Source organism: Geotrypetes seraphini, chromosome 1 (genome assembly GCF_902459505.1).
Source record: "Geotrypetes seraphini chromosome 1, aGeoSer1.1, whole genome shotgun sequence".
NCBI lineage: Eukaryota > Metazoa > Chordata > Amphibia > Gymnophiona > Dermophiidae > Geotrypetes > Geotrypetes seraphini.
The window spans coordinates 488,620,526-488,644,600 of record NC_047084.1 but is presented as its reverse complement, the minus strand read 5'-3'; the positions used below and the strand labels follow the sequence as shown (position 1 = coordinate 488,644,600).

The 24,075-nt window shown below is 44.3% G+C and overlaps 1 protein-coding gene across 2 annotated transcripts in view; it reads right to left on the bottom strand.

The window, feature by feature from the left end:
- SVEP1 (sushi, von Willebrand factor type A, EGF and pentraxin domain containing 1) overlaps positions 1-24,075 on the bottom strand; it is a 430,677-nt gene that overhangs the window by 249,935 nt on the left and 156,667 nt on the right. For both annotated transcript variants that reach the window (XM_033926500.1, XM_033926511.1), the window contains exons 14-17: positions 19,131-19,239; positions 17,327-17,518; positions 10,288-10,521; positions 1,775-1,936 (exon numbers count right to left, since the gene is read on the bottom strand). In XM_033926500.1, the coding sequence (XP_033782391.1) occupies positions 1,775-1,936; positions 10,288-10,521; positions 17,327-17,518; positions 19,131-19,239 (697 nt within the window). The remainder of the gene's footprint in view (positions 1-1,774; positions 1,937-10,287; positions 10,522-17,326; positions 17,519-19,130; positions 19,240-24,075) is intronic.

Genomic DNA, 24,075 nt, shown 5'->3' with positions numbered 1-24,075 from the left:
ATGCATGGTTATGTAAAATTGTGTATAGCGCGCGCGTTATATGCGTGAAAATACAGTAAATAACATTCAATGAAAAAATAGTGGTGGGCCAATTGGTACTATGGTTATGTACCAAGACTACTTTGGTGGAACCTTTGGGATAAGGGAGATTTAGCTTTGGTGATATCACTTAATTTGGCCTCTATATTTGATTTGAATCATGAGCTTCTCCTTCAATCGGCTAAAAGCTATAGGGATTCAAAGCATAGTATATTTTTGGTTGCTAATTTCTTATCTGAACATACTTTTTTGGTGTTAGAGAGCCAGGAGATTTCAGAACCTCAGAAGTGGAGTATCCCAAGCTCTTTTACTTATTTTATTATTGAGTCCTTTATTTATTTATTTACATTCAGTTTTATATACTGCTCTCCCAAGGGAGCCCAGAACGGTTTACAATCTTATAGTATCAGTCCTTAAGTTTATGAAGATGAGCTGCTTCTTGTTTCAAAAGTGGCTGATGATTTATCGTGGATACACGATTGTGTGAATGTTTGGAACTGAACACAGGGAACATTTAGGTTTGTTTGGATAACGGGAAAGAAAGATTGCTCATGCCTGTTAGTGACTCTTTGGGGTGATACAAGTTGATACCTTTAAATATCTAGGTGTTTTGACTGATTTCCAACTATCTTTTGAAGATCATATTGGTGCCTTAGTTCGCTGTGGGTATGTGGCCTTATTTGGCACAAAAAGAAAATATTCTCTCTGTGATAGGGGATAGTTTCTATTTTCTATGCTGGATTAAGTAGCATGATCGCTTAATATTCTAAGCAGATCCTAATGGTTCATAGACAAAACCGCCGAAGACAAAGGCACGCGCCGACAACTGAGCGCAAGACGGAAGCGTGCGCCAAAGAAAGAGTGTTTTTAGGGGCTCCGACGGGGGGTTTTGTTGGGGGAACTCCCCCACTTTACTTAATACAGATCGCGGCGGCGTTGTGGGGGGTTTGGGGGGTTGTAACCCCCCTCATTATACTGGAAACTTAATTGTTTCCTTGTTTTTTAGGGAAAAAGTAAAGTTTTCAGTAAAATGTGGGAGGTTACAACCCCCCAAACCCCCTACAACGCCCACACAACGCGGCACGATCTGTATAAAGTAAAGTGGGGGGGGGGTTCCCCCCACACCCCCTGTTGGAGCCCTTTAAAACAGTCATTTTCTTCGGCGTGCGGCTTTGCGTTGCGCTCAGTTGTCTGCGTGCGCCTTTCTCCCGGTGCGCTTTTGACCTGACACCGATCCTAATTGCTGCTGATTGAAAGCAGCAATTAGGATCTACGTACTGATAGCCTGGATTTGGCGCTAAGGCCCTGAAGCAGTGGTTACTGGCCACGAAACGATCGGCCTGGCCTGTTTGTGTTCAGTAGTTTTTAACCATTGGCTACTTTTTGCTCCCACCTGCTAACTTTAAACTTGTGCAAAAGGTTTTTGCCTAAAATGCTTTGGTGTAAGAGTGTGGGTACACCTCTCCGTTTGTCTGAGGCTTTACTTTCGCTTAAGTAATAAGCTAGCTTTCTTGGCTTGTGTGGTGCTTTTGTTTTGGAGTGATATTTTTTTAATTTTTGGACTATACTTCCCTCCATTCCTCCCTGTTTTTTGTCGTTATAACTATTTTAACTCATAAAGAGTATTATGCACAATGATTTTTAATTTCTTATCCTATTTTGTAAACAATACTGCAAATTAACCTTAGTCTTTCTGAGGCATGGAGACTGTATTCCTGCTGGAGCTCTCTCTCACCTTTACATTCAGAGAAGCTTCTCGAATGTAGGTACTCAGTGTAGGCCCCAGCAGGGCAGCTCTTGCACTCCACCTGTCCCTCCTCATCCTGATATGATCCAATCCAGCAACTCTCACAGGTGAGATGCTCCAAGGAATAATAGGTACCCAGGGGACAGTTTACTGCAATAGCACAAAAAAGAATAGTTGTAAATAACAATAAAATAACTTATTTTAATATAAAAAGGAATTTATCCCACACAACATGAGTTCAAGACAAATGAAAATGGTGATGGAGTGGGATATACACAGATGATCCCTACATGGAAAGAGATGGAGTAAAATATAACATAACTCATTCACATTCACAAAAAAAAGAGGGCATGGAGGAGGGACAGCAGATACAACCCTAAGAACAAAGGAAAGACTGGATGACTGGATGAACCATACTAGTCTTTATCTGCTGTTGTTTTACTATGTTACTATATTAATATTATTCAAATGAACATAATACTATATATAGATGAAACAGGAATGAAGAACATGTTGACTTTTTTTTTTTAAAGATTATATAGGTAAAAGTACATTGCATATGGCTACAGCATTTCCAGGTCTGTTGCAGTTTTATGCTAGCCTGGTTTTGGAAAAAAAATCTGTGTGTTGTGACTAAATCTACTTTACTGTATTACAGTTGATTTGCCATGATGTGGTAGCCCCCCTGCTGATTCCTATATCACCTTCAAGGGGAAAACAAGCTATGGACTGCTAGTGGCTGGACCATAGAATTCAGAACGGTTAAGACTAGATCTAGGGCAGGGATCTCAAAGTTCCTCCTTGGGGGCCGCAATCCAGTCGGGTTTTAAGGATTTCCCCAGTGAATATGCATTGAAAGCAGTGCATGCACATAGATCTCATGCATATTCATTGGGGAAATCCTGAAAACCCGACTGGATTGCGGCCCCCAAGAAGGGACTTTGAGACCCCTGATCTAGGGGGTCTGTAAAAGTCACAAATTCATATGGTTTCAGGGTAACCAAATTCATGAATATGTACCAGATTCTTAGATCAGGTATACATACTAATTTTATAATCTTACTGCCTAATATTCAGTGCTGTTTAACCAGCCAAGAATGACTTCTAGCCAGATAAATAGCACTTAGCTGACTAAGTGCTAATCTTAGTAGATAGCCTGGTCACTGCTTATGTAATGCAACATAGCTGGTTAGTACTGATATTCATTGGCTGACCAGCTGTTGAGTAGCATAAATAACAGGCCTCTTTTTAGCGCTATAACTTAGCCGGCCAGCCAATGAATATTGGCTTAGCCGGCTATATTTTTAGCAGCTAAAATTAGACTGGAAATTTAATGCCAGTCACCAAATATGGCCAGTACTGAATTTCTGGGTTTGCTGCCGACCACTGGAGTCAGTCTGGCTAACTCCTGCAGTCTCAATATTGGCTCTTTAGCGACTAATTTGCAAGCTATTATAGAATACGAACAATTGTGTGTGGTATTCTGCATGCTTAGCATGGCAACTAGAAGGAGTACACATGGCATGTAATTTATAGAATATTATAAATTAAACACTGAAGTGCAATATTTAAGCACTGAAATTTATGCCTGCATTTTTCCCTTTCGTTCTTGTCATTCCCCTTTCTTTTTATTTTTAAGTAATGTAATCCTTTAATGGCACGTCTCGTCAGTAGTATCTTGTAGTTTGTATTTTCATTTCCCTGTTTTTACTTAAATTTTAAATTTTGTATAATGTAAACCGCTTTGGTAATTAAAGCAGTTTATCAAGCCTCAATAAACTTGAAACTTGAAAATTTGAATTTTACATGACATAAGTGATTATGTCTAAATGTCAACATGCTCTATTCCAGGGGTGCCCACACTTTATGGGCTTGCGAGCTACTTTTATAATGACTAAGTCAAAATGATCTACCAACAATAAAATTTTTTAAAAAACACAAAGCACACTGAAAGGCAGAGAAAATGTTAATTATTCATATTCCGGGTTTTTTCAAAGAGGTCACGGCAGATGACTCTATGCAATGTCACCTCAGTAACAAAATACAAAAATAGACAAATATACCGCCTCCCTTTTTACAGGGAGTTTCGCTGAATGCCTCGCACTGCTCTCAATGCTCATAGGCTCCCTGCGCTAAAAAACGTTATTGCGGTTTAGTAAAAGGGAGCCATAGTGCAAAATATAGACAGCAGATATAAATTCTCAAAACAGACACATTTTGATCACTAAATTGAAAATAAAATCATTTTTCCTACCTTTGTTGTTTGGTGATTTCATGAGTCTCTGGTTGCATTTTCTTCTTCTGACTGTGCATCCAATCTTTCTTCCTTTCTTTCAGCCTCCTGTATGTTTCCTCTCCTCCAGACCTCATTCTCTTCCCCAACTTTTTCTTTCTGTCTCCCTGTTCCCCCTTCTTTCTGTCTCCCTGTCTGCCCCCTTTCTTTCTTTCTCCGTGCCCTCCCCCAAGCCACTCGGTTTACTGTCACCGCCATCGGGGAACAGCCCCCAAGCCACTGCCGTCCCAAGCTTTCCCTGCAGAAGCGTCGCGCTGACCAGCATTCCGCTCCCTGACGTCAATTCTGACGTAGGAGAGGAAGTTCCGGGCCAACAAGGCATTTCTCCCCATTCTATCCAGCCTGAGCCCCATCTCTCCTTGATCCAGCATTTCCCTTCTGTGTCTGTCAGAATTACCATTCCACCTATTTTCCAGCATCACCCTTCTTTGTTTTCATCACACCTATATCCCTATCTCACCACTTTTTCAGAATCTTCATTTGTCTTTGTCCTTGTCTTTACCCCATGTTCACCATTTGCCCTTTCAATGTCTTTATCTCCCCCCCACACACTTTTTCAGCATTACTTCTATGTCTCTATTTCACCTCCTCTTCATGTCCCCTCGGTATCTCTATCCTTATTCAGTAGGTCCTGCTTACCCTTTCTCTTCTTTGTGTCACTATCTCCATTTTCAGCTTTCCCCCCTTTTCCTTTGTTAATGCACCCTGTAACCAGAATATTTCTACCCTCCCTCCACTCCGGCCCAGCCCAGTATGAAATATTTCCTATGTTTCCCTCCCCTCTCTTTCTCTCTCTCTTCTGCTCCCTCACCCACGAGTCCTGCATCTGGCCCTCTCCCTTCTACCTGCACCCGGCAACACCCCCTGCTCCACGGCTCTCTTCAGCAACTCGTCAGCAGCGGTGATCAAGACATGCTGCCGACATTGAGGCCTTCCCTCTACGAGTCCCGCCTTTGTGGAAAAAGGAAGTTGAAACAAGCGGGACTTGCAGAGGGTAGGCCCCGACGTCAGAAGCTTGTGTCAATCGCTGCTGCTGAGTTGCCGAAGAGAGCCGCGGAGCAGGGGGTGTGGCCGGAAGCAGGTAGAAGGGAGAGGGCCAGATAGGAAGGCTGCTGGAAGAGGTAGAAGTTCCGGAGCATGATACCGACCCGGGCCAGGATGATTTCTTTTTCAGGCTGCTGCTGCTGCCACGCCCCCCCCCCCCCGAAATGACAAAAAAACAGCCTAAAGTGGATGCCCGGCGTCGGCGTCTTTGACGTCAGGGAGAGGAAGACTGATAGGCCCGGTAGATTGGGATGGCAACACGAGTCTATCACGGAGCCCGGGATGGGCTCTGCGATCGACTCATGTTGCCTTCCTGAGCTACGGGTCGATCGCGATCGACGTATTGGGCACCCCTGCTCTATTCTATAATGAAATCTGAGTACTCAGATACTATTTTAGAATTTGCGCTCAGCAACCTGCATGTTAGCACCCAAATTTGAGCAACCTTTATAAAATTACCCCATATATTCAATGAATAGTCACTGCAGATACCCTGAAAAACAGGCCTGTATTTTACCAGAATTCCCACCATTGGTAATGTAAAAGTTAAACCACAATACAGAATAAGTGAAATGGCAGTAATTTTATGAAGTACCGATCACAAATTCCACTCAGTACAGACTATACAATCCAATGGGAATTCTGATTCCACTTACTCAAACAGAGTCAGTGGTGTTGGGATTCTTCATCATTCCCCACTATTGGAAAGTATTCATGTTTATATTTTTTGTTTTTATTATTATTATTTAATAACTTATTTATGATTTATAAAACTTCTTTATAATTTAAGCATAGATTTAAAAGTGCATCACTTATCTTTAAATCCATTTTCCAGGTGTAAGGCATTATTATATGAGTAGAAAATAGCATTTATAAAATTGCATAGGATTTATGAACAGAAAGCTAAGTATGTTGAAAAGACCATGTATACCTTTGAATGATCAGATGCTCCTAAGGGCATAGTTTGGGCAGAATCTGTGTGGCCTTGTAATGCACATGCATAAGTTATATGGACTATACTAATTTTAGGTCTAAATTTGTCTGGCCGCCCTCTCTACTTCTTGGATAGAACATGGGAATGGGACCCTGAGTCTGAAAGTCGGGCAAGAGGGGAAGAGGAAGAAAATCTGCCACGAGAAGACTAACTAGATCTGTGTACCACGGGCAACTGGTCCAGTCCAGAGCCATCAGAATCACGCAGCCTGTGTGCCGAGCAATGCAAAGAAGAACTCTGCCCACCAGTGGCCACAGAGGAAAGACATACAGCAGGCCATCCACTGGCCAAAACTGCACCAGAGCATCCAGCCCCTTGGCCTGGTAATCCCCGCGCTAACTGAAGAACCTCAGCGCTTTGGTGTTGACACTTGTAGCCATGAGGTCCATGAATGGCCGACCCTATGACTGAACAATCAACTTGGAGGCTTCTAGCCCGAGGCACCACTTGCCAGGATCCAGCGCATGACGACTGGGGAAATCCGCCTAGACATTGTCCAATCCCACTATATGGGAAGCCGAGATGTCCAGAAGATGAGCCTACACCCAATCCATGAAAAGTGCTGCCTCCTATGCTACCTGATGACTCTTGGTTCACCCCTGACTATTGACATAAGCCACCGCCATGGTATTGTCCGAGAGAACCCGAACCGACTTGCCCTCCAGCAGTGACTGGAAAGCTACTAACGCCAAGCGAATGGCTCTGGTCTCCAGAACACTGATTGACCGAGACATTGGGCTCCCCAACCAAGGAGACTGTGTCCGTTAGAAACACTGTCCACTGGGGCTAATCCAGACTCACTCCCTGAAGCAGATTGGAAGACTGTAGCAACCAGCGCAGGCTATGACGATCCAACCCCCAAAGAGGGACTGGAGAGCCCAGATCGTGAATCTGCGGAGACCACCACCGAAGAACAGCATACTGAAGGGGGCGCATGTGAGCCCGAGCCCACCTGACCACTTCCAGGGAGGCCTCCATTGACCCCAAAACCTGTAGAAAATCCTGGGCCCGAAGGCAACAACAATCCATCAGGGAGCGAATCTGCGACTGCAACTTTAGCACCCAGGCCTCGAGAAGGAAGACTCTCCCCAGATCGGTGTCAAAGAGAACTCCAAGATACTCCAAGTGCTGAGACGGAGTCAACCAGCTTTTGGAAAGGTTGAGAATCTACCCCAGTAACTGCAGAAACTCCACTATCCGAGCTGTGACCCGGGAACTCTCCTGAAAAGACTTTGCTCAAATCAACCAGTCATCCAGATATGGATGAACCAGAATGCCCTCCTTGTGTAAGGCCGCCACAACCACCACCACCACCACCACCACCATAATTTTGTTCCTTGTGTAAGGCCGCCACAACCACCACCACCACCACCACCACCATAATTTTGGTGAATGTCTGTGGAGCCGTAGCCAGACCAAAAAGAAGTGCACATACCTGATAGTGCTTTCCCAAAATGGCAAAGTGAAGGAAACGCTGATGGGAAACCCAAATCGGAACATGAAGAAAGGTCTCCGTCAGGTCGAGAGAAGTCAGAAACTCCCCAGGCTGAACAGCGAGAAGCACGGACTTCAGAGACTCCATGCGAAAAGACAGAACCTGGAGTGCCCTGTTGACACCTTTCAGATCTACAATGGCCCCAAAATTCCCGTGACATCATCGGCAGGATGGCAGCTTGAGGTCCCGTTCATCCTGGTGTCCAGGTCAATCAGAGCCTTAGGCTTCTTCCCGGTGCATCTGATTGGCCCAAGTTGTTTAAGTTAAAGATGCGCGGCAGAGGGAATCACAAGCAGAAGGCTGCGAACTGTGAAGCAGCCTGTTTTAGAGTGCTGTGGCTGCTGACAAATGCTGGAGAGAGGTCTGTCGGTCGTCTCGCAGCAGGTCGGCGGGGTTTGCATGGAAAGGAGAGCTAAATGTTCCTTTTCAGAGGGGCCCTGGCTACAGGGAGAGAAGTGATCTGCCCTGGCCTGGCATCTTTAACTTCTTCAGGCAGCAACAGCGTTTACAATTAACTGCTGTTGCTGGCTTCAGGCCTCCCTCTCTGCTGAGTCCTGCCTACTTCCTGTTTCCATGAAGGCAGGACCCAACAGAGAAGAAAGGCCTGAAGCCAGCAACAGCAGCAAATTGTGAATGCTGCTGCTGCCTGAAGAAGTTCATGACGCCAGGCCTTGGCGCATCCGCTTAGGGGCTGCACTGCTGACCGGGGACGGGGTGACAGAAGGAGGAAAGGGAGCAGAGGGGGAGAGAATTGCTGCACCCAACTGGAAGAAAGGAAGGAATGAAAGGAGATGCCAAGGCTTAGAGGGAAGGGAGGGAGGAAGAGATGCCAGGTTATGGAGGGAAGAGAGGGAGGGAGGAAGAGATGCCAGGGCATGGAGGGAAGAGAGGGAGGGAGGAAGAGATGCCAGGGTATGGAGGGAAGAGAGGGAGGGAGGAAGAGATGCCAGGGCATGAAGGGAAGAGATGCCAGGACATGGAGGGAGGAAGAGATGCTACGGCATGGGGGAAGAGAGAGAGGGAGATATGCCAAGACATGGAGGGAAGGAGGAAGGTATGCCAGACCAAGGGAAAAGGAAGGAGGAGATGTCAGAGCATGGATGGGAAGGGAGAGATGAAAGGAAAAAGAGAGAGATGCCAGGGAATCAGGGAATGGAAGGAGACAGATGCCAGACCATGGAGTGGGAATGAAAGGAGAAGAGAGAGATGACAGAGCATAGGGGAGGGGGTGGTGACAGAGGAAAATGGAGAGGTGGCAGAGCTAAAATGAATCATGTACAATGGAGAGAAGAGGCACAAGATAGACATTTTATGGAAGAAGCATAGAAAAAGGAAAATGCCATATGGAACAGGGAGAGGGTGGACAGTGGATGGCAGGGGCAGAGAGAGGGCAGACATGGAAGGGGCTGATGCTGCATGGAAGACAGAGAGAGGACAGATGCTGGCTAGAAAGCAGTGAGTGAAGACAAGATGATTAAAGCAGAAACGACAAAAGGTAAACGACAAAAGGTAGAAAAAGATTTTTTTGTCAATAAATAAAATTATTATGATGATATCTGGTTTTATTTAATGTTAGTAGCTAGATTAAATCAACTCCTAAAAACATGGTTCTTGAAAAGAAATTTGGCTCTCAAAAGAAATCTTAATCGTTGTACTGCTGATCTTTGGCCCTTTTGACTAATGAGTTTGCCTACCACTGGACTAGACCATAAGCTCTACTGGATTTGTACAGCAATATACAAATAATTAGAAGTATAGCAATATACAATATACAATGTACGATCTGTATAGTGTCACAAGTTCAGCAGTAATACTAACCCTGCGCCAGTTAAAATACCTAAGAACATGGACCTAAAGACTATCAGAGCTGATCAGTGCAGCAATTAAGCTCCTGTGCAGGAGTGAGACTCCTACCCTGAGTCAGAGGTAGATCAAGGGACTGGGCAGGATTCTGTGCCACCTACGACTAGAACCTCTGGTAAACAGCAATTGAATACATGTAGGAAACCACCTAGAAAACAGGGACTGGCCCCTTTAAGTCCTAGCATAATGAAATTGCTGGCTAAGCAGGGGAAGAGGTCAGCAGTAGAGAATGACATGGGGACAAATTTTTTCCCGTCCCCGCGGAAACTCATTTTCCCGCCCCATCCCCACAAGTTCTTTTCCTGTCCCTGCCCCATTCCTGCAGGCTCCATCATCATCTGCAGAAACCTCAAACACTTTAAAATCATAAGTGTTCGAGGCCTGTGTGGTTAAGGCAGAGTTTACAGGAATGGGGCAGAGACAGGGACATTAACAAAACTTGCGGGGATGGGATGGGGAAATTGAGTTCCTGCAGGGACGGAGACAAATTTGTCCCTGTGCCATTCTCTACTCAGGAGTGCTGAGTTTCAGCCCTCCCCCACACAGAGTTGGGCTTGGCCTCTGCACACACAGGCAGGCTAAAGACTGGGAACTTCACTCAGAGAGAGAGCAGGCTGAGGAAGCTCCTGAAGAAGTACAGATGGAGGACATTGATATGCTGCCCCCCTCCATTTGAGGAAACACATGGGACTTATTAGTGATATCAGTCGTGCCCTGCCAGCAACCTGGGAACAGTTATGCTACAATAGCAATATACAAATAATAAAAAGTAACATTAATAATGCTATGTTGCTGCAAGATATTTCTCTTACCACACATGCGATCTTTCAGCACTGAACCTGGTCTGCAGAAGAGGAAAGCCTTTTCGCTTTCCAGTGAGTTACTGTCGGCGACAACCAGTTCAGATGCAAACTGGAAGGAATACATGGGCTCTTTTTTAAGGGTTCTTTTGAGTCGGTTTGTAATTGTCTCTAAGGTTTTAATAAGTCGACGCTGATTTTCTATTTCCAACGTATCATTCCTTTCATCTGGTAATGGCACACTCGCTGAGGGAAGACAAAAGAAAAACAATCAGTAAATAAATCCCATGGAAGTTACAAATGGAGATCCATAACTTGTTTCTATCCCTAAATACTTGAGAGATTCACTTATCAAACAACTCCCTTTAACCTAGTTGAGCAGATTATAATAGCCCCGCAAATTCCATGGCATTAAACTTTGAGCCATGGACAATAATCGACATTTCCCCCTCCTTCTATTTTCTTGTACACAAATTTACAAACCTCGTATGTGATTTTTGCACACATAGGTTATAGAATACTAATAGGAATGAGTACCACTACTGAAATGGTACCCTTACTATATATCTTTGCTTACGTACTTACTCTCTGGGCTGAAGCAGTGAAAGGGTCTCTAAAGAACTACCTATGTTTTTAGAAGAAGGTAAATAAATACATGGCTTTTTCCTTCAGTGCCTAAGAGATAGCAAGTTCCTTCTATTAGGCTTAGCTGAACATTTTCAAAGCAGATGGACGTCTTAAAATACATAAAAAATGTTCATCTGCTAGAAAATGCCAAATCCTGATTATGGAAGAGTCAGAATTTGGATGTTTCACAATGCAATTCATCCAAATAGCATGGGGATGTTTTATGGGGGTGTTCTGGGTGGGACAAGAGAAGGCCCAAAAGCAGAATGTCCAATGAGGAATTTCAAATGAGAAGAAATGTCCATGTCTAAAAAAGAAGGATGTTTTCTTCTAGACCTGTTTGTCATGTCCAAATTACAAAAATGTGTTCTAATTGAGTAGCTGACCACCGGAGGGATTAAGGCATGACCCTTCATGAAACCCCCAGTGATTGCTGTCACCCTCCCTCTATCCTGAGAGTGATATTGGAAAGAAAAAACAGTGTCTATGTCAGCTACAGGTATTATAGCCTTTCTAAATAAGGCAGCAAACAGCTCAGAGGAGCCACCTAGTGGCTACTACAGTGGCCCTTGAAAGCACAGTTACTTACCAGAACAGGTGTTATCCAGGGACAGCAGGAAGATATTCTCACATGTGGGTGACGTTATCCACGGAGCCCCGATGCGGACAGCCTCGCAGACTTGCTTGTAGAACTTTAGAAAGTTCGCGACTGCCGCAGCGCGAGTGCCTTCCCGCCCAACCTAGGGTGCGTCTCCTCAGCGTCTCCTTAGTTCAGATAGCTAGCTGAGAAGCCAACCAGAGGAGGTAGGTGGATTGTGAGAATATCTGCCTGTTGTCCCTGGATAACACTTGTTATGGTAAGTAACTGTGCTTTATCCCAGGACAAGCAGGCAGCATATTCTCACATGTGGGTGACCTCCAAGCTAACCATAATGGGATGGTGGGAGTATTGGCAATTTAGGAGAATAAATTTTGTAAAACTGTCTAGCCAAAATGGCCATCCCGCCTGGAAAAGGAATCCAGACAATGAGAGGTGAAGGTATGAACCAAGGACCAAGCGGCAGCTTTGCAGATTTCCTCAATAGGAGTAGATCTAAGGAAAGCTACTGATGCCGCCATGGCTCTGACTTTTTGGGCTGTGACTCGACTCTGTAGATGCAGTCCAGCCTGAGCATAGCAGAAAGAAATGCAAGCAGCTAACCAGTTGGAGATGGTGTGCTTGGAAATCGGATGTCCCAACTTGTTTGGATCGAAGAAGACAAAAAGTTAAGGAGCAGATCTGTGTGGCAGATCTGTGTGGCTTAGTTCTTTACAAGTAGAAAGCCAAAGAACGCTTACAGTCCAGAGTATGAAGAGCTGCTTCTCCAGGATGAGAATGAGGCTTTGGAAAAAACACTGGAAGTACAATGGGTTGATTGAGATGAAATTCTGAAACCACTTTAGGTAAGAATTTAGGATGAGTACCGAGGACCACTTTGTCATGATGGAATACTGTGAAAGGTTGGTCTGCTACTAAAGCTTGTAGCTTACTGACTCTGTGAGAGCAATAAGAAAAACCACTTTCCAAGTGAAATATTTGAGATGAGCCAAAGCCATTTGGTTCAAAAGGAGGCTTCATCAATTGAGCAAGAATAACATTGAGATCCCAAACCACTGGAGGCGGTTTGAGAGGTGGTTTGACACTGAAAACTCCTTTCATAAATCTGGAAACCACAGGATGAGCAGAGAGGGGTTTCCCTTCACTAGGCTGATGAAAAGCAGCAATTGCTCTAAGATGGACTCGAATGGATATGGATTTGAATCCAGATTGAGACAAATGCAACAGGTAATCCAAAATTGAAGACAAGGAGGTAAAGTGAGGCTCTTTGTGATGAATGGTGCACCAAGCAGAAAATTTAGTCCATTTCTGGTTGTAACATTGCCGAGTAGTAGGCTTCCTAGAAGCTTCTAGAATGTCCTGTACAGATTGAGAAAACTGTAGAGTGGAAGTTTGGTTGAGAGGTACCAAGCTGTTAGGTGTAGAGACTGCAGGTTGGGATGAAGCAGAGACCCCTGACTCTGTGTAAGCAGAGATGGAAAAACTGGTAGAAGAAATGGCTCCCTGCTGCTGAGTTGAATTAGAAGGGAGAACCAAGGTTGCCTGGGCCATCGAGGAGCTATCAGAATCATGGTGGCATGGTCTTGTTTGAGTTTGACAAGAGTCTTGAGAATGAGAGGGAATGGAAGGAACGCATAGAGGAACTGATTTATTCATTCCAGAAGAAAAGCATCTGCCTCGAGGCGGTGAGGAGAGTAAATCCTGGAGCAAAACAGAGGCAGTTTGTTGTTGTGAGGAGATGCAAAGAGGTCTATCTGAGGGGTTTCCCACTGAGAAAAATGTGATGTAGAATCAAGGAATTGAGTGTCCATTCGTGAGATTGGAGAAGACGACTCAATTTGTCTGCCAAATAGTTTTTCTCCCCTTGAATGTAGACTGCTTTCAGAAAGGTGTTGCGATTGATTGCTCAGTTCCACACCTTTTGAGCTTCCTGACAAAGAGGGAGAGATCCTGTACCTCCCTGCTTGTTAATGTAGTACATGACAACTTAATTGTATGATCGAATGAGGACGACTTGATCACGGAGAAGATGTTGAAACGCTCTGAGTTCCAGCAGATTGATGTGACAACAACGATCCGTGCTGGGCAAATGGCCTTGAGTATGGAGACCATTGAGATGTGCCCTCCAAGCTTAGGTTGAGGAATCTGTCATGAGGACCTTCTGATGAGGGGGCGTTTGAAACAGTAAACCTCTGGAGAGATTGGAAGAGAGCATCCACCAGTGGAGAGACTGTCTCAACGAAGAAGTCACTGCAATGTGTTGAGAGAGTGGGTTGAAAGCCTGAGCCCACTGAGATGCCACTGAGATGAGGAATTCTGAGATGGAGTCTGGCAAAAGGAGTCATGTGAACTGTAGAGGCCATGTGACCAAGGAGAACCATCATGTGTCTGGCTGATTTTGAAGATAGGGAAGACACTTTCTGGCAAAGTTGAATGAGAGCATCTTGACGCTGTTGAGGAAGGAATGCTCTGAGTTTCACAGTATCCAGTACAGCTCCAATGAACTGCAAAGTCTCAGAGGGTTGTAGCTGGGATTTGGGAAAGTTGATTTCGAAGCCCAAAGTTTGTAGGAACCAAGAAGTCCATTGGGTCGATACAATAACCCCCTGAGATGTTGAATCTTTGATGAGCCAGTCGTCCAGGTACGGAAACACCTGGAGACCATGGTTACGCAGAGCTGCTGCTACCACAACGAGGCACTTGGTGAACACTCTGGGAGATGATGCCAAATGGAAGCACTCTGTATTGAAAATGAAGATTTCCCACCCAAAATCTGAGGAACTGGTGAGAGGCTGGATGAATGGGAATATGAGTGTAAGCCTCTTTGAAATCTAGAGAACATAACCAATCATTCTGATCTAGAAGAGGATACATGGGATGCTAGACACAACATGCAAAATTTTTCTTTGACAAGAAATTTATTGAGTGCTCTGAGGTCCAAGATTGGTCATAGATCGCCCGTCTTCTTCAGCACTAGGAAGTAACAGGAGTAAAAACCCCTGCTCTGCTGTTCCAAAGGAACCTCCTCGATGGCACAGAGATGGAGCAGAGCCTGGGCTTCCTGGAGAGGAAGGGTGGTCTGCGATGGATTTGAAGGATACTCTCTTGGAGGTAGATCTGAAGGAATCTGGGTGAAATGATGATTCAGTGACAGGACAAAAGCGCGCGAGACAATACAGAGTAGACAATCGCGTGCAGGACATCAGCGCGCCAGACTTAAACTTACATTACAGAGGAAATTGACATTTTTCCCTAAAAAAAGGGAAAAACGCCTCTTCCCTCTATAAAGGGGGTTCCCCCCCACACCCATACCCAATGACAGCGCAAACAGTACTAACTTAACTGCGGGGGTTTCCTTCCCAAACCCCCCTCGGAGCACTTTAAAATTAAGTTTAAGTCTGGCGCGCTGATATCCTGCATGCGATTGTCTGCTTTGTATTGTCGGTGCTTGATTGTCCTGTGTGTTTTCGGCTATGAACTGTAGATTCAGATCAAGGCACTCTTAAGGACTTGACTCCTTGTATAGAGTGTGGAGGTTCATCTCGAGGCACTCTTAAGGACTTGGCTCCTTGTACAGAGTGAGTAGTTTCAGATCGAGGCATTGGCCTGAGTGCTTAGGCTGAACTGCAGGAAGCAGAGTCGAGGCAGGAGTGTATTTGGCAAGCATGCTACCAAATTCCTGAATCATAGCCTGCAAACTGGGCACCGAGACTTGAGGATCTGGTACATTTGCAGCGGCTATAGTCTCTGAGGAAGGTCATGAAGAATGACGCTTCAATTTGAAGACATGGTGCTTGGGCAGCTTCATGACTACCCGTTCTAAGGGTGGCATGTCCAAAGGAGGCTGTTGAACTACCTTACCTGAGGGAGACAGTGAGGAGAGCTGCTCCTCAGGAGAGGATTTGCTCGAAGACGAGGACTTTCCAAACAAGGAAGGTTTAATTAAGGCCAAGGATGAGGTAGGCCTCGGGAGCCCCATAGAAGACTTGACCAGATTTGAGGTTGCGATCGAAGTTGAAGTATCCATACCGCCGAAAATCTTCTCAACCTGAACTCAACAACGTTTAATGGCTCGAGGTTGAAGAGTAGCACAGCGAGTACACGACTCCGGACGAAGGTCAGGCCCTAAACACTGAACATACCACCTATGTGGGCCAGTGAGGGATATCGTGCGCTGGCAACGGCTACAATTCTTAAAGCCTGTGACCGGTCTGGACATAGAAGGGAAAATAGCTGTGGCCAAATCGAAGCCCACAGGCTGAGGCCATGGGAAAGGCCCCACCGTGACACGAAAGAAAAAGTTAAATTTAAATCTTTTTTTTTAAAAATAAAAGACGCAAAAAAGAAAAACACAGCGACCCTGTAAGAAAAACAATACACAAGCCATGGTGAGAGAAGGTACAAAAGACTAAGTCTAGTGCATAGCATCGAATAGAGGACTTCTTGGCTCCTTGGAAAACTGAGGTGACGCTGAGGAGACTTGCCCTAGGTTGGGCAGGAAAGTATTCACGCATGCGCGGTGCGGCAGTCACGAACTTTCTAAAGTTCTACAAGCAAGTCTGCTTGCGAGACTGTCCGCATTGGGGCTCCATGGATGATGTCACCCACATGTGAGAATATGCTGCCTTTTTGTCCTGGGATAATAAAAGGACCCAGGTTCAAGTCCCACTTCTGCTCTTTTTTTTTGTTTGTTTATAATTCTGAGCCTTCTAGAAACAGAAAAATATCTACTGTATCACCTGCAAGCCTGAAGGCTTCTGAAATGGTGTATATTCAAGTACAGTAGGTATTTTTCAGGTTCTGGAGGGATCACATTTACAAAAAAGAGAATTATTACAGCAGGGTTTGAACCTATGTCCCTTGGTTTATAGTCCACTGCACTAACCACTAGGCTACTCCTCTGCTCTGTAGGGATATCTGTGTGGCTATACTTTTGAAAATGATGCCAGATGGATGTTCATGTCCCTGATTTTTTGGCATCCAAAACTTGGGCATTTCATTTTGGAAAATGGCTATTCATTTTGGATGCTTTCAGTATAAAAACATTTATCTCATGGCCATAATGAAACAGGAAATCTAGACGGAAATACGTTAGATAGAATTTTTTGGATTTTATGAGCAGGATTTTTTTTTTTGGATGTTCCTCTTGGTCTGTGTAGAATGTGATTAGCCTGAATCTTATTGTTTAAGTGTTGCAGTATTTTATTTATTAAATATTTATTTACTTAAATTTCAATGTTTCAGGGAGCTGAAGGGAGGGTCATGCTATGAGGGCGAGTTTATGCATTCAGAGAGTGGGGTTTGTGATTGACTGGGGAATCAGATTGGGAAAAGGGAGTCCAGGGGTTGGACGAACTTAAAACTTTGGGGGTGGGGGAATCAGATCAGAGGAAGGGGATTTAGGGGACCAAACATCCAGAGGGTATCAGGAAGGGGGATGGGAACACAGTCATTGAACTTGTGTCAACAGCATACTACTGGACTGCCAATAATATGGCTGTCCTTAGTGCCTCCTTTTACTGGTGGTGGTCAGTGCAGCCATGCCATCTGCAATCATGATAGTTAGTGCATTGTAGAGAGTCGCATCCTAGCTGACACAGCCAGCCACACCTTCAACCTGTCCACTACTGATATTAAGCAGCTAATGTGTTTTTATATATAGCACGTTGCTGGTTTTAACACACAGTAGATGTTAGTGTTGGGATGCACTAATGTCTACCACACAGTAAAATTCATGCAAGCTGCCTAACACAGCTTAGTACAGGAACCCCTTAGTTTGCTTGATTCTGGCCTTAGAATACATGAGTAACAAGATTCTTTCCTTACCCGTGATATTAAAAATTAATTTTATTTTCTGGTCTGTCATTGGCATGTTAAATTTTTTATGTCTCTTCACCCGCAGAGATGCAGATTTAGGATAACTAGAGATGTGTTTCTGTCTTTGATCTTCCTGTATTACATCTAGGAAATCATCATATGAATAGTCCAACCTGTTTGCCACACCCCAACCGCCAGGGCCTAGAAATCATTAAATACAAGAATGAAAAATAAGATTAAGAAAAAAAATGAATTCATGTTATATCAAGACTACGGTATTTCATATGAAAACAGTTTTGTTAATATTAATTTTTGGCCAAACATGTGCTGTTTCTAAATATGTAAAGCTACGCATAATTTTTAGAATAGTTTTGCTTGTTTTGGGAAGTAAATGAAAAACAAATATAGCATATCCTCTTGTTACCTCACTTAAAGCTCAGAGTGGTAGTAAAATGCAACTGTTTTTGATTTATACAGTAATATAATTAAACTGAACACCAACTGTAACCACCTTGAGTGAATTCTTATAAAAGGGCAGTAAATAAATCCCAATAAATAAATAAGGAAGCACACCTTAATGTTGAACCTACTTTCTGCAGATGGAAACAAGTTTAACTACACCCATGTGAGACAAGTTAAAGTAGAAGCCCCTTGATTTGTTCTCATTATCCACCAATTACTATGATTGGACGATCTCTAATCCCCAGACCTGGGTCTAGAATAACAGGGATAAATGTAAGTGTAGAGAGATAAATGTGGCAAATCTTTGAGGAAGGAAGTTGTGCTATGCATGAAATAACCTCACTGGATGAAAAATAAAACAGCAAAATAAAGTTTTAAATTTTAAACACTTGTTTTGTTTGGTTTTTAATACAAGTTACATCACATTTACAACACTAAAGTTGTTGGGGTAAACTCCGTTTTTATCCTCTTTCTATCTTGATTATATTTTCTGATGATCCCACAATTTAACTGGAAATAAATGCACAAACAATATACAGTGGTACCTTGGTTTACGAGCATAATTCGTTCCAGAAGCATGCTCATAAACCAAACTACTCGTATATCAAAGCGAGTTTCCCCATAGGGAACTAAGGGAAACTAGCTTGATTCGTTCCCACCCACCCCCATCCCCCCACGAGAACCGACCCCCCTCCCCCCCGCGATCCGCCCCCCCCCGCCACAATTCAGTCCCCCGCCCCACTGCGATTCGGCACCCCCCGCTGCGATCCAGCACCCCCCTCTGCTGCGATCTGAAGTCCCCTAGACTCACTCGAACAGGCTTCTTACTTCTATCTCGGCCTCGGCACCGGCATGTCCTGTGCGTTGGTGCCGGTGCCCGAAGATCGGCCTCTTCTTCTTTGCTGGGCCTTGAGCATCTGTGCATGCTCAAGGCCTGCGAGTTCACGCTCTTTCCGAGATTCTCGGAGATCTCGGAGAGAGCATGAACTTGCAGGCCTTGAGCATGCACAGATGCTCAAGGCCCAGCAAAGAAGAAGAGGCCGATCTTCGGGCACCGGCACCAACGCACAGGACATGCTGGTGCCGAGGCCGAGATGGAAGTAAGAAGCCTGTTTGGGTGGGTCTGGGGGACTTCAGATCGCCAGGGGGGGGTGCCGGATCATGGGGGGGAAGGGTGCCGGATTGCGGGGGGCGCCGCTCACAAATCGAGGCAAGCTTGGTTTCTGAGGCGCCGATTTTGCGAATGTTTTGCTCGTCTTGCAAAACACTCGCAAACCGGTGCACTCATAAACAAAGGTACCACTGTAGTATTATATTTATCCATTGTGTTATTTTAAACTATTCACATTACCAATTGCAAAGCCATTCTCATAATCATAATTATATTCCAGGCATTGTTTATGAGGTAGATCCTCTAATCGACAGTCAACATCATCAACATCATTGCAAAATGATGGGACCTGTAAAAAGGAAAGGAGTCTTTAGAAACATAGAAACATGATGGTAGATAAAGGCCAAATGGCCCATCCACAGCATCTTTAAGTCTGTCCCCATATGCCTTATGGCAAAGACCACATTTTAGTAGCCTTCCTCTGGACCGACTCCATCCTATTTATATCTTTTTGAAGGTGCAATCTCTAAAATTGTACACGATATTCTAAATGAGGTCTCACCAGAGTCTTAAACAGGGGCATCAATATCTCCTTTTTCCTACTGGTCATACCTCTCTCTATGCACCCTAGCATTCTTCTAGCTTTCGACATCATCTTTCAACCTGTTTGGTCACCGTAAGATCATCACATAACATCACACCCAAGATCAACTCTTCTTTCGTACACAAAGTACTTCACTTCCTGAACTGTACCATTCCTTTGGGTTTTTGCAGACCAAATGCATGACCTTGCATTTCTTAGCAATGTACTTTCGCTGACAAATTTCAGTCCATTCTAAGGTTAGATTTACTAAAATGTATTATCATGCTAGTGTATGATAATCCCATTAATGCATATTATTAGCAAAAAGGCTGGGGAAATGGTATTTATTAAGATGCGATAAAAGTTAGACTATTTGTAGTACTTAGGACATTGGGCTGCTAAGCCACAGCCCAATGCTTGCAGCCTAATTTTTAGAGCTTGAGTGATTTTCAGGAGCTGCTCCCTCCTACCCTCCCCACCGAAGGCTTCCCCCATATCAGACCTCTTTCCAAAGTCACTCACATATCTGACCACCCACTTCCCTGAATATACCAGTTTACTATCTAGTGAAAATAAAAGGAAGAGAAAGCACTGGCCTTGCATGAGACACTCACAAAGATTGCAAGACGTGAGCTGTGGAGTGAGACAAAAATATGTTCTCACTGGTCTATGGAAAAAAAAGAGGACTGAGCTGGTCCTATGTGGAAAGAGCAGATGGTTAGACCAACCCATCGCAGATGTATGTTTTCCAAATCTTCTACATGAACACTGGGGAGTACTCACCATACTATGCTCTATCAGATGACACAGAGAAAAAGATTTTTCCATGCTTATGGTAAATTGTTTGCTTCATAAATCACATATGATTGGGATCACAAGCAAATGTTTTGTTTAAGCTATATTGAATCAGGCACAGAGAACAAAGATTAGCCACAAATGTTCTTTAGTTTTCACTGGCCAATTTACCACTGCAACTCCCACAAATCCCCAGGAATTCTCCAAACCCACTTACTACTACAGTACTCCCCTGATATTCACAGGGATTCCGTTCCAGGAACCCCCGCAAATCTTGAAAAACCGTGAATACAGGTTTTCATGGGGGAGACTGAAGAGGGCAGCGGGAGAGCAGCCGGAGCACCGCGAGTGCAGGAAATCACTTGCGGTATGCTCCGACCGCCTCTTCCTGCACTAAGTCGGGCCTTATCCAATCAGGGGCTGCGCGTCAAAGATGTAAGATGAAAAATTGAATAAAGAATTTAGGAAGGGTGGGAGGGAAGGGATTAAAATATATATATTACCATTATATAATGATAGAATTTCAAGTGATGTTTTCAGTGTCAATTGTTTAATATTTATGCACTTGTTGTAAGATGAAAAACCTTACTCTTCAAAAAATACATAAAACCTATTTAACATGACTAGCTGCTTCCCAAACTCCACCTACCACAATCTCTACCCCTTTCAAATCTAAAATGTTTCCAATTACCCAACACCCACCTCAAGTCCCGACAATTCTTATGTAATTCCTATGACAATTCTTATGTAAAGTTACAACTCTTGTAACCTCTTGGTAAATCTTATGTAATCCGCCTTGAACCACAAGGTAATGGCAGAATAGAAATCACGTAATGTAATTTCTATCGCGCTGCACGAGGTCCCTGCCACAGCACACCTTCATGTAAATAAATCACGCCCACGTTCACGTAAACGTGACGGTGTTTTGCAAGTGAATGTTTATCACTATGGCTACCTAGCTCTTTGTGCTTTGAATATAAGTCACGTGAATGCATTTTCGTTACTATGGTTACGTTTGCTCCTTCTATATATGCTGAGAACAGCCCGCCTTTCTTTCGTTGCCTGACTGTGTCTGTTATAGGTAAAGGTCTGGTCTTGCTAGAACTTGCTCTATAACGAGTATTTTTCTTACGTGGATTTCACTCGCCTTTGGTGAGAGTGACACTACTTCCAAATTTCTTCATTTGCAGGTATGTTTATATTTTCATTTCCTTACTTTAGAACGTGGTTTACAGTTGAAAGCTATACAAGATGCGCACAATGGAATCGCAAGATAAGCGAGTGTATGATAATAAAACGTTGAGCACGCTTGCTCAGATCAAAGTTTCGTTGTTCGTGCACTCGCATAATTTCACCTCCCTTGTGGCTTCCACGCTAATGGTTTAAGCTATATAAGATGCACGCTAGTGAATTGCAAGATAAACGAGTGTAGCAAAAATAGGGCGCTGTATAAAAGCGCGACTACACGGTTATTTATATATAATAATAAAATGCTGAGCACGCGTGCGCAGATCACTTGTCTTCGCGCATTTGTCCACGCGCGCATTTGACTATGAACCAAAAGACCAAGGTTTTAGCTGAAAGGAAAGCAAAATAAAACCACAATTCTGAGAAAAAGAAAGAAGAAAAGACTGCAGAACTGTTAGGACATCTTTAAATATAACTCCAAGTCAAAGTAATGCTGTGGGAGCAAAGAATCATCCACTCCAAATGAGCCAGAGTCCTGATTTCTTTATCTAATCATCAGAAACTGTTTGTAGTAGTAAGTGGTACTTCTGGTTCACTAGTAGTAGCTTGGAATAGGTAATATAAGCTAGGTATGGAAGACTGAGGGACATGGGAGAATGAATATCTACTGTGCTGGGTAACAATAAAGAACAGCATACAAGTTGACACCTTTCTGTTTAACTACCTTACGATATCTGAGATTAGCTATCTTGGAAATAGGAGCCAACAAGTAAAACTGTTCAGTAGGTAGTATGTTTTTCTTGGACCAACAATATATCTGTGACTATCTTTCTGAAAGTTATTTTCTGATGAAACAGTTCTGTTACAGTGGATTTAAACAGTACACAGTAGTTTTCAAGAGTTAAATTTCCTTCATTGTGTCAGAGCAAGATGAGTTGTCTGAATACAGGATACACTGCGTGCCAGAGCTTGTTAGGCTAGTGTTGCAAAATGTACTCTGAGACACCCCAAGTCAAGACGTTTACTTACAACATGGTATCTTTTCAATTCTTGAAACTAATTGCCATTATCACTGCAGGTATGCAAAATCTACAATGACAATGAATACTGTATGAAATTATTACCGCCTTTTTAAATGTATCATTGTACTTTGTGTTTGATTTATGAAGACTTGAAGATACATATGCACATTTATTCTTAAATGAAATGCGCCTTAGAATTTAGCTCTAAATTTCATAGAATGGGCCTCTTGGAGGAGCTATCTCATTCCATCATTCTTCTTGCAGATAAGTTTATTGATATTTTAAGTGAAAGGAAGTCAACAATGAATATGGCAGATGAAACAATATGGAGCAAATTCTATAAACAGCATCCCAATTACAGGCAGCAGTAGGCGTCCTACTGCTGTCTAACCAGCCAATCGAAACACACGTTTTCTAAAAAAAACAAAACAACCTGAGGCAGGTCGCCTACACTATAGGCGGCTGTCGTAGGTGCAGGGTGGCACCTATAGATGCTTAGGTTTGCCCAAAGCTGGGTGTAGTTTCGCCCAGAAGCGGCCTTGGGTGAGCTTAATCAGCCCTAGGTGTCTTCCTAGGGCCACAATAGGCGCCTGAAATGTGGGCCAACAAAAAGCTGATCTACATTTCAAATAGTACACAATACTGATCACAGCAATGAAATTTCACTGCCACGATCAGCTGAGTGGCCGTGGCTGGGCACTCGTCTCCCATGAAGTGGCTTGCAGGAGGGATGCCCACTCCCGCCGCCACTCCGGGCCCCCACCCAACACTGTCCGTGGCAAGAGTGGTGTCCATTTCCTCCTGCTGCTGACCCTGTCGATGCCCTGACACTCCCAACACCCCCACACACACATTCAATTGGCAGAAGGGATGTCCACTACCCCTTGCCACCGACCCCATTAATCCCTGAACCCCTGATACTCCTCCCTCCCACATCCAATTGGCAGGATTGATGCCCACTCCCTCCTGCCACCGGCCCCGTCAATCCCCCGAACCGACACTCCCCAACACCCACCCGACATTCCCCAACACACCCTGACACCCCTCAACACTCACCTGACACTCCCCAACATCCATCACGAACCCCCTCCCATACCTTTAGAATATGGGGGGGGGGGGTCGGGAAGTATCAAGAGAGATGTTAGGGTGTGAGAGAGTGTCAGTGTGTGTTGGTAAATGTTTGGAGAATGTCAAGGAGTGTTGGGTTGTATTGGTGAATATCGAGGTGTATTGGGAGTGTCGGGTGGGTGTTGAGGAATGTCGGGTGGGTGTTGGGGAGTGTCTGGGGTTTGGGGGATCAACAGGGCCAGCAGCAGGAGGGAGTGGACATCCCTCCTGCCAGGAGACTTCGTCGAGGGACTCATGGGTGGCGGCAGGAGGGACTGGGCATCCTTCCTGCCACAGTGTCGGGTGGGGGATCAGGGGTGGTGGTGGGAGGAACAGGGCATCCATCCTGCCAGCTAAGTTCATTGGAGCAGGGAGGTTTTCCCTGCTGCAATCACTCGGTTGATCGCGGCAGGGGGACTCCCTTGCCACAATTAGCTGATGGGAAGGGATCAGGTGCGATTCTCTAACCGGTGCACTTCAATTCATAAAA